The 19,081-nt window shown below is 38.4% G+C and overlaps 1 protein-coding gene across 1 annotated transcript; it reads left to right on the top strand.

Moving 5' to 3' along the window:
- Positions 1–15,588: 15,588 nt before the first annotated feature.
- LOC100152147 (olfactory receptor 4F3/4F16/4F29-like) lies at positions 15,589–16,527 on the top strand. The gene has a single exon (XM_001925150.2). The coding sequence runs from the start codon at positions 15,589–15,591 to the stop codon at positions 16,525–16,527; it is 939 nt and encodes a 312-aa protein (XP_001925185.2).
- Positions 16,528–19,081: the final 2,554 nt, after the last annotated feature.

Genomic DNA, 19,081 nt, shown 5'->3' with positions numbered 1-19,081 from the left:
ACAGTAAAAACAAAAATAAACAAATGGAACCTAATCAACTTAAAAATTTCTGCACAGCAAAGGAAATCTTAAACAACACAAAAAGACAACCCACAGAATGGGAGAAAATATTTGCGAATGAATAAACTGACAAGGGATTTTCTCCAAAATTTTTAAACACCACCTACCACTCAATACCAAAAAAACAAACAACCCCCTCAAAAAATGGGCAGAAGGTCTAAACAGACAATTCTCCAAAGACATACAGATGGCCAAGAAACACATGAAAAGATGTTCAACATCATGTGTTATTAGAGAAATACAAATCAAACCACAATGAGGCACCACCTTCCACCAGCTAGAATGGCCATCATCAAAAAGTCTACAAACAATAAGTGCTGGTGAGAGTGTGGAGAAAAAGAACCTTATTACACTATATTGTTGGGATTGTAAATTGGTGCAACCACTGTGGAAAACAGGATGGAGAATCCTCAGGAAACTAAACATAGAACTACCATTTGATCCACCAATCCCACTCCTGGTCATCTATCAAGAGAAAACCATGACTCATAAAGACACATGTACTCCAGTGTTCACTGCAGCACTATTTGCAATAGTCCAGACATGGAAACAACCTCAATGTCCATTGACAGAGGAGTGGATCAAGAAGATGTGATACATATACACAATGGAATATTACTCAGCCATCAAAAGGAACGGAATTCCAGCATTTTTAGCAACATGGATAGACCTAGAAATTATCATGCTAAGTGAAGTTAGCCATGCAATGAGACACCAACATCCAATGCTTTCTCTAACATGTGGAATCTGAAAAAAGGACAGACTGAACTTCTTTGCAGAACAGACACTGACTCAACAGACTTTGAAAAATTTATGGTTTCCAAAGGAGACGGGTGGGTGGAGGGGGGATGTGCTGGGGTTGTGGGATGGAAAGCCTATAACATTGGATTGTGATGATCATTGTACAAATTATAAATGTAATAAATTCATTGAGTAATAATAAAAATTTTTTTTTCTTTTTTTTTTTTTTATTTTCCCACTGTACAGCAAGGGGGTCAGGTCATCCTTAGATGTATACATTGCAGTTACAGTTTTTTCCCCCACCCTTTCTTCTGTTGCGACATGAGTATCTAGACATAGTTCTCAATGCTATTCAGCAGGATCTCCTTATAAATCTATTCTAGGTTGTGTCTGATAAGCCCAAGCTCCCGATACCTCCCACTCCCTCCCCCTCCCATCAGGCAGCCACAAGTCTCTTCTCCAAGTGCATGATTTTCTTTTCTGAGGAGATGTTCATTTGTGCCGGATATTAGATTCCAGTTATAAGTGATATCATATGGTATTTGTCTTTGTCTTTCTGGCTCATTTCACTCAGGATGAGATTCTCTAGTTCCATCCATGTTGCTGCAAATGGCATTATGTCATCCTTTTTTATGGCTGAGTAGTATTCCATTGTGTATATATACCACTTCTTCTGAATCCAATCCTCTGTCGATGGACATTTGGATTGTTTCCATGTCCTGGCTATTGTGAATAGGGCTGCAATGAACATGCGGGTGCATGTGTCTCTTTTAAGTAGAGCTTTGTCCGGATAGATGCCCAAGAGTGGGATTGCGGGGTCATATGGAAGTTCTATGTATAGATTTCTAAGGTCTCTCCAAACTGTTCTCCATAGTGGCTGTACCAGTTGACATTCCCACCAGCAGTGCAGGAGTGTTCCCTTTTCTCCACAGCCCCTCCAGCACTTGTTATTTGTGGATTTATTAATGATGGCCATTCTGACTGGTGTGAGGTGGTATCTCCTGGGAGTTTTGATTTGCATTTCTCTTATAATCAGCGATGTTGAGCATTTTTTCATGTGTTTGTTGGCCATCTGTATATCTTCCATGGAGAAATATCTATTCAGATCTTTTGCCCATTTTTCCATTGATTGATTGACTTTTTTGCTGTTGGGTTGTTTAAGTTGTTCCAATCCAGGAACATGGAATATCTTTCCATTTCTTTACATCTTCTTTGATTCCTTTGATTAAAGTTTTATAGTTCTCGGCATATAGGTCCTTTACCTCCTTGGTCAGGTGTATTCCGAGGTATTTGATTTTGTGAGGTACAATTTTAAAAGGTATCGTATTTTTGTATTCCTTTTCTAATGTTTCATTGCTGGTATACAGAAATGCAACTGACTTCTGAATGTTCATCTTATATCCTGCCACTTTGCTGAATTTATTAATCAGTTCAAGGAGTTTTGGGGTTGAGTCCTTAGGGTTTTCTAGGTATAGTATCATGTCATCTGCATTCAGTGAAAGTTTTATCTCTTCTCTTCCTATATGGATGCCTTTTATTTCTTTTGTTTGTCTAATTGCTGTGGCTAAGACTTCCAAAACGATGTTGAAGAGCAGTGCTGAGAGTGGGCATCCCTGTCTTGTTCCAGATTTGAGTGAGAAGGCTTTCAGTTTTTCCCCATTGAGGATTATATTTGCTGTGGGTTTATCATAAATGGCTTTGATTATATTCAGGAATGTTCCCTCTATACCCACTTTGGCGAGGGTCTTGATCATGAATGGATGTTGAACTTTGTCAAATGCTTTTTCTGCGTCTATTGAGATGATCATATGATTTTTGACCTTTTTTTTGTTAATGTGGTGTATGATGCTGATTGATTTGCGTATGTTGAACCATCCTTGTGAACCTGGGATGAACCCAACCTGGTCATGGTGTATAATTTTTTTTGATATGTAGTTGGATTCGGTTGGCTAAGATTTTGTTGAGAATTTTTGCATCTATATTCATCAATGATATTGGGCGATAGTTTTCTTTTTTGGTGGTATCTCTGTCTGGTTTTGGAATGAGGGTGATGGTGGCCTCATAGAATGTCTTTCGGAGTATTCCTTCTTCTTCAACCTTTTGAAAGAGTTTAAGGAGGATGGGCACCAATTCCTCTTTATATGTTTGATAAAGTTCACCTGTGAAGCCATCTGGTCCTGGACTTTTATTTGTAGGGAGTGATTTTATGACCTCTTCAATTTCATTTCTAGTGATCGGTCTGTTCAGTTGGTCTGTTTCTGCTTGATTCAGTTTTGGCAAGCTGTAAGATTCTAGAAAACTGTCCATTTCTTCCAGATTGTCAAACTTGTTGCCATACAGTTGTTCATAGTATTCTCTTATGGTTTTTTGTATTTCTGCTGTATCCGTTGTGATTTCTCCTTTTTCATTTATAATTTTGGTTATTTGGGTTCTTTCTCTCCTCTTTTTAGTGAGTCTGGCCAGGGTTTGTCAATTTTGTTCACCTTTTCAAAGAACCAGCTCTCGGTTTTATGAATTTTCTCTATTGTTTTTTGAGTCTCTATTTTATTGATTTCTTCTTTGATCTTTATAATTTCCTTCCTTCTGCTGACTTTAGGCCTTTTTTGTTCTTTTCTAATTCGTTTAGGTGGAGGGTTAAGTTGTCAATTTGGGATCTTTCTTCTTTTTTGAGAAAGGCCTGGATTGCTATAAATTTCCCTCTGAGCACTGCTTTCGCAGCATCCCATAGATTTTGAGAGGTTGTGTCTTCATTATCATTTGTTTCAAGGTAGTTTTGAATTTCCTTCTTGATTTCCTCATTGACCCATTGGTTTTTTAGTAGCATGTTGTTTAGTCTCCATGGAGTAGGTTTTTTCTCTTTGCTTTTCCCATGGTTGGTTTCTAATTTCATGGCATTGTGGTCAGAGAAGATACTTGAGACAATTTCTATGCTCCTAAATTTATTGAGATTCGCTTTGTGTCCCAATATGTGGTCGAATCTTGAGAATGTTCCATGAGCATTTGAGAAGAATGTGTATTCTGCTTTTTTTGGATGTAGTGTCCTGAAGATATCAATGAAGTCTAACTTTTCTATTGTTTCCTTTAGGATCTCTGTTGCTTTATTGGTTTTCTGTCTAGAGGATCTGTCCATTGATGTGAGGGGGGTATTTAGGTCTCCTGCTATGATTGTATTCTCATCAATATCTCCCTTTATGTCTGTTAATATTTGTTGTGTGTATCTGGGTGCTCCTGTATTTGGGGCATATATGTTGACAATAGTAACATCCTCTCCTTGGATGGATCCCTTAATCATTAAATAGTGTCCTTCTTTGTCTTTCTTTATGCCTTTTGTTTTAAAGTCTATTTTGTCTGATATGAGCGTTGCGACTCCTGCTTTTCTGTCCTGTCTATTGGCGTGAAATATTTTTCCCCACCCTTTCACTTTCAATCTATATGTATCTTTTGTCTTAAGGTGAGTTTCTTGTAGGCAGCATATTGAAGGTTTTTGCCTTTTTATCCACTCAGCCACTCTGTGTCTTTTGATTGGGGCATTCAGTCCATTGACATTTAAGGTGATAACTGATAGATGATTATTTATTGCCATTTGAACCTCGTGTTCCAGTTGATTCTATGGTTCTCCATTTTTTTTTTTTTTTTTTTGGTTGGATGGTCTCCTGTTATTATCTGCTTGAGTGGTTTTTTTTTCATTTTTTGCAAATGCAATATTTGGTTTTGGCTTGTGATTGCCCTGTTTTTTAAGTATGCTAACCCCTTCCCATAATTGTGTGTTTTAGCCTGATGATCCTGTAAGTTCAAACACTTCATTACTATATTAAAATTAAGAAGAGAGACATACATATAAACAAAAAGGGTTATTTACCTCCTGACATCCCTTGCCCACATTTTATGGTTTTGATGACTCTTTTTTATTTTTTTCTTTTTAATTTTATTTTGTTTGAAGCATGTTCATGATTAAATCTGTATGCTGGCTTATTTGAGTGACTGCTCTCTGATTGCAGTTTCCTCAGTCCTAGTTCTTCCTCTTGTTCTTCTTCTTCTTTTTTTTTTTTTTTCTTTTCTTTTTTCTTCCCTTTCCTTCCTTTCTTTTTGGTTTAGAGAAGCCCTTTCAATATTTCCTTTAACCTGGGTTTTGTGTTGCTGTATTCTTTAAGTTTTTGTTTGTTGGGAAACCTTTTTATTTCCCCTTCTATTTTAAATGATATTCTTGCTGGATAGAGTATTCTAGGTTGCATATTTTTTCCTTTGAGCACTTTAAATATCTCTTGCCATTCCCTCCTGGCCTGTAGTGTTTCTGTAGAGAAATCAGCTGATATTCTTATGGGGGTTCCCTTGTAGGTAACATTCTGTTTTTCTCTTGCTGCCTTGAGGATCCTCTCTTTATCACTAACTTTTGCCATTTTTATTATGATGTGTCTTGGTGTGGGTCTGTTTGGGTTCAGTTTGTTTGGGGCCCTCTGTGCTTCTTGTATCTTGAATCCAGTATCCTTTAGATTTGGGAAGTTTCCAGTGATAATTTCTTCAAATATATTTTCCATCCCCTTATCTTTTTCTACTCCTTCTGGAATTCCTATTATGCATAGATTGGCCCGCTTTATATTATCCCATATGTCTCTTATATTGCTTTCCAGTTTTTTGATTCGGTTTTCTGTCTGTTGACCAGATTGAGTGATTTCCATTATTCTATCTTCCATATCACTGATTCGTTCTTCTGCATTATTCATTCTGGTTTTTACTGCCCCTAGTTCAGTTTGCATCTCTGCAAATGAATGTTCTAGTTTTTCTTGGCTCCTCCTTATATTTTCTAGTTCCTTTCTGAGGGTATCTGCATTACTGTTCATATCTTCTCTTAATTCCTTCAGTATTTTCACTATTTCTCTTTTGAACTCCAGGTCTGTCAGACTGCCGAGATCTGTTTCATTGTTGACTGTTTTAGGTGAGTTCTCCTGTTGGTTTGACTGGGAGTGGTTTCTCAGCTTCTTCATCTTGCTTGTTGTTTTCTTTCTCCTGAGGGAGTTGTACTCTCCGTGATTGGGCAGTGTTTGCCTTGTCACTGCCGTGGAATATTTCCTGAGGCCTGGTGTTGTTGGTCAATCTTTTTTTGAGGCAGTGTGGCTTTTCTGGAGTGTTGATGGGGCTAACAGTGTTTCTTTGAAGCAAAGGAGGACTTCCTGAGGGCAGACAGGACTGAGAGGTCCACACCGCGATGGTAGCAGATTTCACTTGGCCATGCAGAGCTTGCTCTGGTGTTTTTAGGCTGTGGGGTTCTTGCAGGGGGTTGGCGGTGTTGGGCAGCTGCTTTTTAGGGGTGCATCACCCCCTGGGGGCTGGAGCAGCTATCTGGGGCCCTGAGAACCTGAGAGGCTCTTCCCTAGGGCAGCCCAACTCAGAAGGACAGCCTGAGAATGTAGGCGGATCTTTTCACAGTCTGGCTGAGCTTGTTGCAGCTCTTCTGGGCTGCAGGGGGTCCTGCCTGGAGCTGGCAGTCCTATGCAGCTGGTCCACTAGAGCATCCCCTGGGGGCTTGGGCGGGTAGCAGGGCCATTGGAAACCGAAGAGGCTCCTCCCCGGGGCAACCCGACTCAGAAAAACCGACCGAGAATTAGGCCGATCTATTCACAGCCTGGCTAAGCTTGTTCTAGCTTTTCTAGGCTGCAGGCCTTTTCTCGGGGGCTGGTGCTGTTTGGTGCTGCTCTGCGGAAGTGTAGTCTCTCCAAAGGGCAAGCAGGCCTGTGCAGGGACAGCCCCTGCGGTGGTAGGCTTCAGGCAATTGTTGAGGCCAGCCCTCCTGGATGGCAGGCAGCCCCAGGTCCGTGAGAGCGTAGGGCGTGGTGGCGGGGCGGGGGGGGGGGGGGAGATGCACTGGGAAGCAGAGTTTTCAGCTAGCTAGCAGGCCTGTAAGCTTGCTGTGGTGTGGGGGGTATTCTATGGGGACCCACCCCTTCTTCTCTCCCCTCCCCAGCACGGGCGCAGACCAGGCTCTTCTCCCAGGTTCCCTCTGATGTGGCTTTCCCCTTCCCCACTCCTGGAGTATTTCTCCCTTCCTCTGCGACAGCTTTGTTTTCTAGTCTCCCAGGCAGTCTCTGCCCCGTCAACTGTTTCTAGACCTCCCAAGCAGTTTCCGCTCTGCCCCGCCCCCCTAGCCCGGGGACTAATCTCTGGAGCTGAGGTCTCAGTGTTCAGCCCCCACCCAGGCGTCCCCCGGCCCCCTCTCGGGGACTAACCTTCAGAGGCGAGGTGTCGGTGCCCAGCCCCCACCCAGGCGTCTCAATTTTTGGTGACTCTGCCCGTAGTTCAGATGGTCCGTTGGGTTCTTGATCGGCTTTTCCGTACTCCAACTTACTGCTACACTCTTCTCTGCATCTGGAGATTCCTCCAGTTCGTTTGATCTTTCGCCCGGTAGGTGACTTTCCAGGGTGCGGGATCCCTTTCTCCTCCGCAGTTCCCTTTCGGGAGCCCCCGTCTCGCTCGGATTCGCCTTCTCTCACTCTCCTCTTTTCTCCTGTTCTGCCCAATAATGTCACGAATTTCTTGCCGTTATTAGAGTTTAGGTTCCTCTGCCAGCGATTGGTTGCTGTTCTGTGCGAGTCATTTATTCTGTAGATGTGCTTTTTTTGTTGTGTTTGTGGGAGAGGGAGAGCGTGTCTTCCTACTCCTCCACCATCTTGTCCTCTCTCCATAAAAATTTTTTAAATTAAAAAGTGCAAAAAAAAAAAGTAAACGTGTCACTGTTTGCAGATTACATGACACTATGCATAAGAATCCTAAGGATGCCACTACAAAACTACTAGAGCTCATAAATGAATTTAGTAAAGTTTCAGGATACAGAATTAATACACAGAACTCTTTTGCATTCCTAAACACTAACAATGAAAGATTAGAAAGAGAAATTGTGGAAACAATCCCATTTACCATCAAATCCCAAGGAATAAATCACTGAGGAATAAACCTACCTAAAGAGAAAAAAAATACCTGTTCTATGAAAACTATGACACTTATGAAATAAATCAAAGATGACACAGATAGAAAGATATACATGTTCTTGGAATGGAAGAATCATTATTGTTAAAATGACTATACTACCCAAGGCAATCTACCAATTCAGTGCAATCCCTATCAAATTACCAATGGCATTTTCACAGAGCTAGAAGATAAATTTTTTAATTTTTATGGAAACACAAAAGACCCCTATTTGACAATGCAATCTTGAAAAAAGAAAAACAGAAATGAAAGAATCAGGCTCCCTGAGTTCAAACTATACTGGAAAGGTACAGTCATCAAAACAGTATGGTAATGGCACAAAAACAGAATTTAAATCAGTGGAACAGGATATAAAGCTCAGAAATAAACCCAAGCATCTACAGTCAACTTATCTATGACAGAGGAGAAATGAATATGCAATGGAAACAGACAGTCTCTTCAGTAAGTGGTGCTGGACAGCTACATGTAAAAGAAAGAAATTAGAATATCCTCTAACACCACACACACACAAATAAACTCAAAATGGATTAAAGGCTGGATCCTATAAAACTCTTAGAGGAAAACATAGGCAGAACACTCTTTGACAGAAATCACAACAATAAATTTTAAGATCCACCTCCGAAAGCAATGGATATAAAAACAAAAATAAACCAGTGGGACCTAATTAAATTTAAAAGCCTTTGCACAGCAAAGGAAACCATAAACAAAGGAAAAGACAACCCACAGAATAGGAGAAAATCTTTGCAAACAATGTGCCTGATAAGGGTTTAATCTCAAAAATATACAAACATCTCATGGGGATTTATATGAAAAAACAAAATAACCTAATCAAAAGATGGATAGAAAGGAGTTCCCTTATGTCACAGCTTGTTAAAACTGGCTCAGGTCACTACTCTGGTGTGGGTTTGATTCCTGGGAACTTCCATGTGCTGTGAGTACAGACCAAAAAAAAAAAAATGGTCAGAAGATCTGAAAACAGACATTTCTCCAAAGACAGGATGGCCAAAAAACTCTTGAAAAGATGCTCAACATCACTGATTATTAGAGATATGCAAATCAAAACTACGATGAGGTACCACCTTACACCAGCCATAATGGCTTCATCAAATAGTCTGCCTATGAATGCTGGAGAGGGTGTAGAGAAAATGGAACTCTCTTACACTGTTGGTGGGAATGTAAATTGGTCCACCCACTATGGCAAACGGTATGGAGTTTCCTCAAAAAATAAAACTGTCATATGACTCAGCAGTCCCACTCCTGGGCATCCATCTGGAGAAAACCATAATTCAAAAAAATACATGCACTCCAATATCCATTCCAGCACTATTTACAATAGCCAATACATGGAACCAACCTAAATGTCCATCAACAGAGGAATGGATTAAGAATATGTGATTATTCTTAATAGATATCTATTAAATATATATAGATATATATTAAACACACACACAGTAGAATATTCCTCACTCATATAAAAAGAATGAAATTATGCCATTTGTAGCAATATGGATGTACCTAGAGATTAACAAACTAAGTGAAGTAAGTCAGACAAAGACAACTGTCATATATCACTTATATGTGGAATCTAATAAAAATGGTACAAAAGAACTTATTTACAAAACAGAACAGACTCAAAGATTTTGAAATCAAACTTATGGTTACCAAACGGGAAACATGGTGAAGGATAAATTAGGAGGTTGGGATTAATATACACACACTCCTATATATAAAATAGGTAAGTAACGAGGACCTACTAAATAAAACAGGGCCATCTACTCACTATTCTGTAATATCCACTATGGGGAAATGATCTGAAAAAGAATGGATATATGTATATGTATAACTGAATCACTTTGCTCTACACCTCTGAATAACCCAATATTTTAAACCAACTTTATTCCAATAAAATTTTCCTAAAAAAATTAAAATTAGAAAATGAGTTTTCTTTTCATTAGAGAATCACCTAGGTCATATAATAAAATAAAGATTAAAATTACATAAAAAACAAACGGTAAATCTTTATTTTTAAAAGAAAATTGTGCACCCCTTTTTTCCCTCTCTCACAACCCTTTAAGACAATTCCCTCGGCCTGATGACCTCAGTCTGAGCATCCCAGAACTCTAACACATCACTTGGTCACCACCTTCTAAATCTAATTAGTCATCTCTGAAAATAGCAGCTTCTTGTCATAGGGAGGGTTGAGTAGAAGGATGTGGGAAATGCTTACACACAGGAGAAAACTTAGTTTGTGGAATGTCTCTGACTCCCTGACCATGCTGCCATCTGAAATCTTTTCATAGATTAGGTAGGTGGTGGTGGAGGGTTTGGTGGATTATAATCTACCACAAGAAGAATCTCCTTCTCATGTTCCCATGCTTTGAGAGGCAGTAACAGAATTAGCTGAAGCAGAAATTGTACAGAAAGGAAGCGTCAGGGAAACTATACAGAAAAAGGCATGTGAGAGAAAATGAAGTTGTTTTATTTTTCCTGGTTTTATTGAGAAAAAATGGCATACACCACTGTATAGGTTTAAGGTGTACAGCAAGATAATCCTATTTATATATATTGTGAAATGATTACCACAATAGGCTATTTAACATCCATCATCTCTGTAGATACAATTAAAAGAAAAGAAAAAAATTCCCCTCTGAGGAGAACTCCTAGGATCTGCTCCCTTTCCCATATATCATACAGCAGCTTTAGCTATAGTAGGGGTGGAATCAGAGCTACAGCTGCCAGCCTATGCCACAGCCACGCAGGAGCCAAGCCTCATCTGTGACCTACACCACAGCTCACAGCAACACTGGATCCCCAACCCATGGAGCTAGGCCAGGGATCTAACCTGCATCCTCATGCATGCTGGTTGGATTCTTTTCCACTTAGCCATGACCTGAACTCCTGTTGATTTTTAATCCTGTTAAGTTGATTTGGAATCCCGTTTGGAGAATTAAAAAACAGGAGTTACCATAAGTTTCTCATTGCTGTCCCTGCTGTTAAGATTCTCTGACCCATATTCTAGTTTTCTCCATGTGCCAGGTCATCTTTGGCTTCACTTGTATTGCCCAGAATGGAATTTGATCAAACAACTTCAGTGTGACATGTTGCCCCCAAGGATTTCTATCTCTTTTGATACTCCATTCTGCTTAATAGGGTAAGCAAATGTGCTACTCAAAATTCTTAAGTTTCTGAGTGTTTCTGAATGATGTCACAAAAATATGCCATCTAGTATTTTCCAAGGTCATGATTCTCACAGTTGCTTGGAAATTTTATTTATCTTTTAACTAATTATAGATTTCTGTTGTTGTACAAATTTTGTCCACATAACATATTCCCTTCTTTTCCGCATTCACCCCCCCCAAAAAAAAAAAAAAACCTTTGCAATTATTTGCCATTTCTGATTTTGCTTTCTCCACTTAGTCACCATTGGTTACCCCCATACAATCTTGATTTTCTCTTCGCTGGTTGCTTTCACCTGCTCTCCTTAATGGCACCAAAGATCTAAATCCATGCATTTTTCTTGTTTTTTTTTTTTTTTTTTTTCTCTTTGATCCCCTTGTAGCTGTGGAAGTGACAGTCATTATTTACATCTTTCCCATTACTTTATCCTTTGATTTTTATTGTCATGTGCAGAACAGAGTCTTTTCAAAGGCATAATGTATTAAACTTGTGGTAAGAGTAATATGATAAAGATGGTGGTAAATAGAGAGTATTTGTTTTGGGGGGGGCATGTAGGTTTTTTCCATTAATTTTTCATTTATCTCTGTATGTTACTCTTTAAGAAAATCTTTTTTCTCATGACTTCAAATTTTAGATGACTTCCAAATTTTCTCTCTAGCCAAGATTTTTCTTGCCTCTCAATTATTACAGCTTTTTAGGAATAAATTGCCTCCTGATTTGATGAGTCTGTTACTGGCTCCAAAACATTGGTATATTTTGGTTCTTTTCTGTTATAACTGGAAAACACCTTTTTTCCCTTCCCCGTAATTTATACCAGTAATGTGTGGATTTATGTCTATGCTCTGCTACTAGATGCTACGAAATCTTGGTAAGTAATTTATGTATGTGTTAAATATTTACATGTATAGAATGTGATATTCTTCTGGATAAAATGTTATTTTTTTCCAGTTTTATTGAGATATAATTGACATACAACATTATATAATTTTCAGGTGTACATTTTTTTTAAATTCCAGTTTAAAATTCATAATAGGAATAATTGTTTAGGATCATGAACAAAGAACCTTATTTGCATGATGTAGTCAAATAGCAATGTAGTATCAGAAAGCTTGATTTGGGGTTCTAAAATCAGTAATTCTATGTTTTGGAATAAGTAACCAACTTCTCTGAACTTGAAATTCCTCATCTGTCAATGAAAATAATTCTATGAAAACATCCACCCACAAGTAATCATAAGAACCAAATATGTAGTAAATATGTGCCATAGTTGTAATGTTGCTTTTCCAGCTCTAAAATTCCATCATTAACTATTTCATAAACTTTAATAATGTGGTTTTAAAATATCTGTATTTTCTTCTCTGCCTTTAAGTATGGCATGAAAGATGATTACTGACCATATCGTGAAACCTGTAAAATAGAAAATGTGTAAGTTCCCTGCTATGCTGTCAGTTATTAGAACTATTGCTTCTCCCTCCTTCCCTCCCTCTCTCTCTCGTTCTCTCTCCTTCCCTCCCTCCCTTTCTCCCTTATTCCCTCTTCTCTTATGCTTTTTACATGCCTCTTATCATTTTCTTAACTTCAGAGGTTAAACCATGGACCGCTAGGAGGCTCGATGTAAGCCTTTCCTACTCCACAGCTGGAAATTTATAGCAAGAATATCAGGCATTCTCTTAGGAAAGGTTGAGAAATGTGCTAATGTTCAGTTTTGATTTTGGAAATTTTCTTTATGCTTACTGGACTTCATAAAAAATGATAGAGTAGAAAAAGAGGAACTGTGGAAAATTATGCACTTGAAAAAAGTCTTTACTTCAAAGAAGTGTTATTAACTAAACAATCAAGAAATTTTTGCTTCCTAATTCATTCTATATCTTAAAAAAACACAAGGTCCTGAAGAAATGGTCTTAATGCCCTTCAGATTTACACTTGGGGAGAGAGAATTTGTAATATTAAAACTGTGAAGAATTATGATAATAACAAAGGATTTGGTCTAAATAAGGGACCAGTTATTATCTTTTCTCAGAATACCTTGCACTCTGCTCTCAGCTTGTTAAACTCCCACTATTATTACAAAACTCACATCAAGTCTTTCTTTTTGTAAAGCTATCTCTAAATTTCTCAGCAGACTCTTCCTTCCTGACCAAAAACAAGCACCTGGAGCTGCTTCTATGGTGCCATATATGGGATTTACTTCTATGTTTGGAATTTTTAGTTTCAACTAAAATTTTAAGTTTCCTGAATTATACTAATAACAGAAGGAAGGGATTAATATGAGGGGTAGAGTTATTAGGAAATTTTCATGGTGGAAATGGGACTCTTTTTTGCCCCATTTTTTTTGGGGGGGAGGCTGCCCCTGCGGCATGTGAAAGTTCCCAGGCTAGAGGTCAAATTGGATCTGTAGCTGCTGGCCTATGCCACAGCCACAGCAATGCCACATCCAAGCTGTGTCTATGACTATACCACAGCTCATGGCAATGCCAGATCCTTAACCCACTGAGCAAGGCCAGGGATCAAACCTGCATCCTCATCAATACTGGTGAGATTTGTTTCTACTGAGCCATGACAGAAACTCCCAGAAATGGGGTTTTGATTGACTTTTAATGGATGAGCAGTGATTGTAAATATATTTAATGGTAGCATCCAATACACAACCACTACCCACACAGGGCTACTGAGTACTGGAAATGTGGCAAGTGCAACTGAGAAAATGGATTTTTAATTTCATTTAATAACCACATGTAACAATGGCTACTGTTTTCACTGATAGAGGGTTTGGCAATTGTTTTATTATTTTTCTAGTACGTAGAATGTGAAGCCATATATGGAAGAGAAAATGTGGTATCTGCCTCTAGAACCAGCTAATTGTTGCTCACTGATCTGTAATTTTCTCACTGGCAAATGATTAAGTTGGTCTAAATCATCACTACTGAGATTTGTGGGATAATATTATTATGACCAATTTCACTCATCGTGTAAACTGAGATGCGTGTATGTGTGCCTACGTAAATGCCCATGTTAAAAGGCAAAGCTTTGAGATCCATTTTTTTATTGCTTGGTTTCTCTTGCCCCTTCAGTTCTAGGTCTGGGGCTTTTTGTGTGTTCATGTATCTTTACTTTACCAGCCCTTTACTGTATATGCTCCAACTGCCTTCTTTTCTCAACTCACTCTAGCTTTTAGCTGCATATCTAAATATTTGGGGATCAGGAGGACTTGACACAGAAGGATTGGACTCACAGGCAAGAGAGTATTTCTTCCACTTGGTAACAGTGTATTCCCTGAAAGAATGGTAAGATCTAGAGACATTCATGTGGTATTCCCAAAATTAGGGTCAGGAAAGAGTCAGACTTGGCATTGGAATGCCGATATGGGAGATTTGAAGGAGCAAGATGAGATAAGAAGGACTGAGGGGGAGAAACAGGAGAAAGTGAATGGTTCTAGAACAATGTGACATGAGTGTGCATATCTTCATGTCCAGCAACTACTAAAGGTGGGACTTAAATAGCTATAACCAAGTTATATAGCAAACCTCAGAAATTGTGATGAATTTGACACATAAGTCAAACTGGCTTCCTTAACTTCCTGACTTCCTGTAACACAACCTCCCCACCCTCCCAGCCCCACCATGCACATCTCAGCCATGCCCTGGCTGCCAACCACTCTTCTAGGTACCTTCACTTGTACTCCTGGGAGCCTATGCAGATGTCCTGGGCCACCAATATCTAGTTTACCCTTTCCTGGGACCTGTCATGCCCTAGAGTCACCTCTGTGCCCCACGCCTGATTCTCTTATGCTCACCACTACTCTTTGACTTTGTATGAATTACAAATATGATTGTAAGTTATAAGTAGTGATATAAAATGACTCCAGAAACATATCATGGGCCTGAGATAGGTGAGATTAAGAAATGACACAACTTGAAAGGTTGAAGAATTGTTTTATAAGCAGTTTAAAAATAGAACCAGTGAAGGAGTTCGCATTGTAGCACAGCTGAAACGGATCTGACTAGTGTCCATGAGGACGCAGGTTCAATCACTGGCCTCACTAGTGAGTTAAGGATCCCCCGTCACTGTGAGCTGTGGTGTAGGTAGCAGATATGGCTGGCATCTTGCGTTGCTGTTGTTGTGGCCTAAGCCAGCAGCTGTAGCTCTGATTTTACCCCTAGCCTGGAAATTTCCATATGCTGTGGGGGTAGGTCTAAAAAGAAAAAAAAAAGATTTTTTAATAAAGATAAAAAAATAAAAACAGAACCAGTGAGTTCTGACAAATGCCATTACCAACTCTTTCTTTTTTTCCTCTTTCTATTGCTCTGTACCATCTAGACTGCCCCTCTCAATCCTTGCCATCCACATCTATTATGTTTCATACTTGTTCCATTCTCTTATTTGTAGATGATTAGTCCTGGAGGATGTGGTAAAGGGATATTGCATGTGGAAGTGACTCAACTGCTTTAAGTGACCACAGGTAAAAAATGCTTATTTAGTGATGATATGGCCCTGAGAAGGAATTGTGGAGTTATAGTGTTCACACTGTGAATATCCTTGAATAATTAATAATTATAATATAGAACATTAACATTCTTATTTTCATTTTCTTTACCTTTTTCTTTATCTGAAAACATTCAAGCTGATAAATCAATGGATGGAACCAATCATTCTGTGGTATCAGAGTTTGTGTTCCTGGGACTCACCAACTCCTGGGAAATACAACTTCTCCTCTTTCTGTTCTCTTCTGTTTTTTATGTGGCAAGCATGATGGGAAACTCCCTCATTATGCTCACTGTGACTTCCGACCGTCACTTACACTCCCCCATGTACTTTCTGTTAGCCAACCTCTCCTTCATTGACTTAGGAGTTTCTTCTGTCTTTTCTCCCAAGATGATTTATGATCTGTTCAGGAAACATAAAGTCATCTCCTTCAGTGGCTGCATCGCTCAAATCTTCTTCCTCCACCTCATTGGTAGTGTGGAGATGGTGCTTCTCATTGCCATGGCCTTTGACAGATATGTCGCCATATGTAAGCCTCTTCACTATTTGACTATTATGAACCCCAAAATATGTATTCTGTTTCTGGTTGCTGCATGGATAATTGGTTTGGTTCACTCTGTGGTTCAACTGGTTTTTGTTGTAAAATTACCATTCTGTGGCCCTAATGTTCTGGACAGCTTTTACTGCGACTTTCCTCGATTCATCAAACTTGCCTGCACAGATACCTATAGGCTAGAGTTCATGGTCACAGCCAACAGTGGACTTATATCCCTGGGATCATTTGTCATATTGTTCATCTCCTACATTTTTATCCTGATTACTGTTCAGAAACACTCTTCAGGGAGCTCATCTAAGGCCCTCTCCACCTTGTCAACTCATGTCATGGTGGTGGTTTTATTTTTCGGTCCTTGCATTTTTGCTTATATCTGGCCTCATCCCACATCCCACCTAGACAAATTCCTTGCTGTTTTTGATGCAGTTCTCACCCCATTTTTAAATTCAGTCATCTATACATTCAGGAACAAAGAAATGAAAATGGCAATGAGGAAAGTATGCAGTCAGATTTTTATTTATAGGAGGATTTCGTAAATGCCAAAAGTATCATGAAGTCTCCTTAGTCACATGGAGTAATATTGAATTTCCATTATTTTAATATCAGGAGCATCTAAGTACCTTATGAACATTTAGTTGTCCCAAATTAAAATAACATGGTTCTTTTAAAAATGTTAAGTGAGAGACTGTGTTACTCTATATGGTTGGAGAAAGAATGTGGTAAAATGTGTCTTCTGGAGAAGTCCAAATGCTTATCTCTCAGGAGACACTACTTTGACAAATTTACTATTGTTTATGCTAAGTCTGCTCAGTGTCAGAGTGGGTTATATATGAATAAATGCTAATTGACACTAAGTAAATTGATGCTAGATGGAAATACATACATCAAGATCCCAGTTTATTAATTTGCCACAAAAAATTATCAAATGGTCTGAACAACTTCCACATAAGTGTAACTCATTCTTTCACTATAAAGAAATTTCTGGGAAGTCAAGTGATGATAGGAACAATCAATGGACAGGGAATCAAAGCAAGAAGGGTTAGCTGGGTTATTCAAATATTAAATCATATCAGATTTTGATACTTAATGCCTATATCTCCCATGCTACTATATGCCCATCATCACATTTGGAAAAATAGGATCCTTAGGCCAAGCCTTTTATCTGAATAGTGCTGGCTGGTTATCACAAAACTTACCTTTTGACTTTTTTATTTTAAGTTAGTTCCATAGCATGAGGAGATTCTTAGGCCATGGACTGAACCCGAGTCACAGAGGTAACAACACTGGTCTAAACCCACTGTGCCACCACAGAACTTCTTTACCTTTTGACTCTTGTTCATACCATTTTCCTATGTACATACAGATGCATTTTTATTTCCACATGTAATCAACCAAGTTCTTCCTTTACCTTCTGCTAACATGACCATTCTTATTTCATCAGAATGATTTGAGTCATTGAAAGCTAAATTTTAGTTTGAGAGAGTTTTATATATAATATATGTTGAATATCCTCCTATATTCAATTCCATAGGGATAAGGGACTTGCATGAACAGATTTAGAAATTTCAATCCTTACCCATTTCAACAAAGAACAAAGACTCATTTTCAAAGATGTAGTGCCGATAACTCTGATCCTTATACAACCAAATACACACTCAATATACCTTAACCAGTTTACCAATGCTCCTTTGGGCCACTTGGCCCTTATTGATTTCATAACATATTTTACTTGTTAAGTTGTTTGCCTTTTCTTTTGTTTTTCATTGCCCTTATATCATTTATTCTGTGTTTGACTCCTTTTTTGGACACTTAGAAAATCAATGCACATATTCCAGTTTATTTGCTGGCACTTATACTTAGCTTCTTTATAATTTGTTTGGAAGTGGTGTTTTAAAAATGGAAGTTTTGCTGGGCTTTCTCTTCCATTGATTAAACAATGTTCAATAGATCTATCAGGGAGTCTCAGATTCTTTTTCATGTATGGTGATTTAAAGAAATGCCTGCTCCTCCCAATCTTTACCCTTTCTGCCTTCGTGTCAGTTCTTTATCCATGACAAGATAGATTCTTCAGCTGCACAGTGAATAAACATTTTCTCTATCCTCTCATTTAAAATGGTTTTAATATATTCCTTGTTTATACAATTTATTTGAGTACAGTTGACTGACAGAGTTATGTTAGTTTCAAGTGCACAGCAAAGTGAATCAGTTGTACATATACATAAATGTGTTCCTTTTCAGGTTCTTTTCTCATATAAGGTTATTACACAGTGTTGAGTAGAATTCCCTGTGCTGTATAATAGGTCCTTGTTACCCATCTATTTTGTATATAGTAGTGTGTACATGTCAATCGCAAGAACCTAATTTATTCTCTCCTCATTTTACCTTTGGTAATGATAAATTTGGTTTGAAAATCTTTGAGTCTGTTTTTGTTTTGTCCATTCCTTCATATCATTTTTATTAGATTCCACATACTGTGATCTCATATGATATTTATTGTTCTCTGTCTGACTTACCTTACTTATATGATAATTTCTGTGTCCATCCATGTTACCTTAATTGGTATGACTTCATTCTTTTTGTGGCTGAGTACTATTCCATTGTATATATGTTCCACATCTTCTTTATTCATTCCTCTGTCAGTGGACATTTAAGTTGCTTCCATGTCTTATCTATTGCAAATAGTGTTGTGATGAACATTTAGGTGCAAGTATTTTTTGAATTATGGTTTTCTCCAGATATGTACCCAGGAGTGGAATTGCTGGCTTCAAATCATTGTCCTATATTTAGTTTTTGAAGGAACCTCCATGCTGTTCTCCATGATGATTGCACCAGCTTAAAATCTCTTCATATTTTATTCTAAAAAATTACTACCTTTAGTGGACACCTACTCTGTTGTTTGCACAAATCAGCAACATCCTCCTTCTGCTAAATGTATGTTATCTAGCAGCAACCATGTGGTATGATTAGAAGATGACATGTAGAACCTACCTGTCTGACCACTACTGCTTGGTCAGACTTTAGGCTTCTGAACCAAGTCATAATTATAATGACATATCTCCTGCCCACAGTTGAATGGTACAGGTATGAGTC

The sequence above is a fragment of the Sus scrofa genome, chromosome 7 (genome assembly GCF_054392235.1).
Source record: "Sus scrofa isolate SSC_HxYL_T2T_F1_AM1 chromosome 7, Sscrofa_HxYL_maternal_Yorkshire_Landrace_v2.0, whole genome shotgun sequence".
In the NCBI taxonomy this organism is placed as follows: Eukaryota; Metazoa; Chordata; class Mammalia; order Artiodactyla; family Suidae; genus Sus; species Sus scrofa.
Note: the sequence above shows the minus strand (reverse complement) of the source record. Positions and strands in the feature narration are given on the sequence as shown.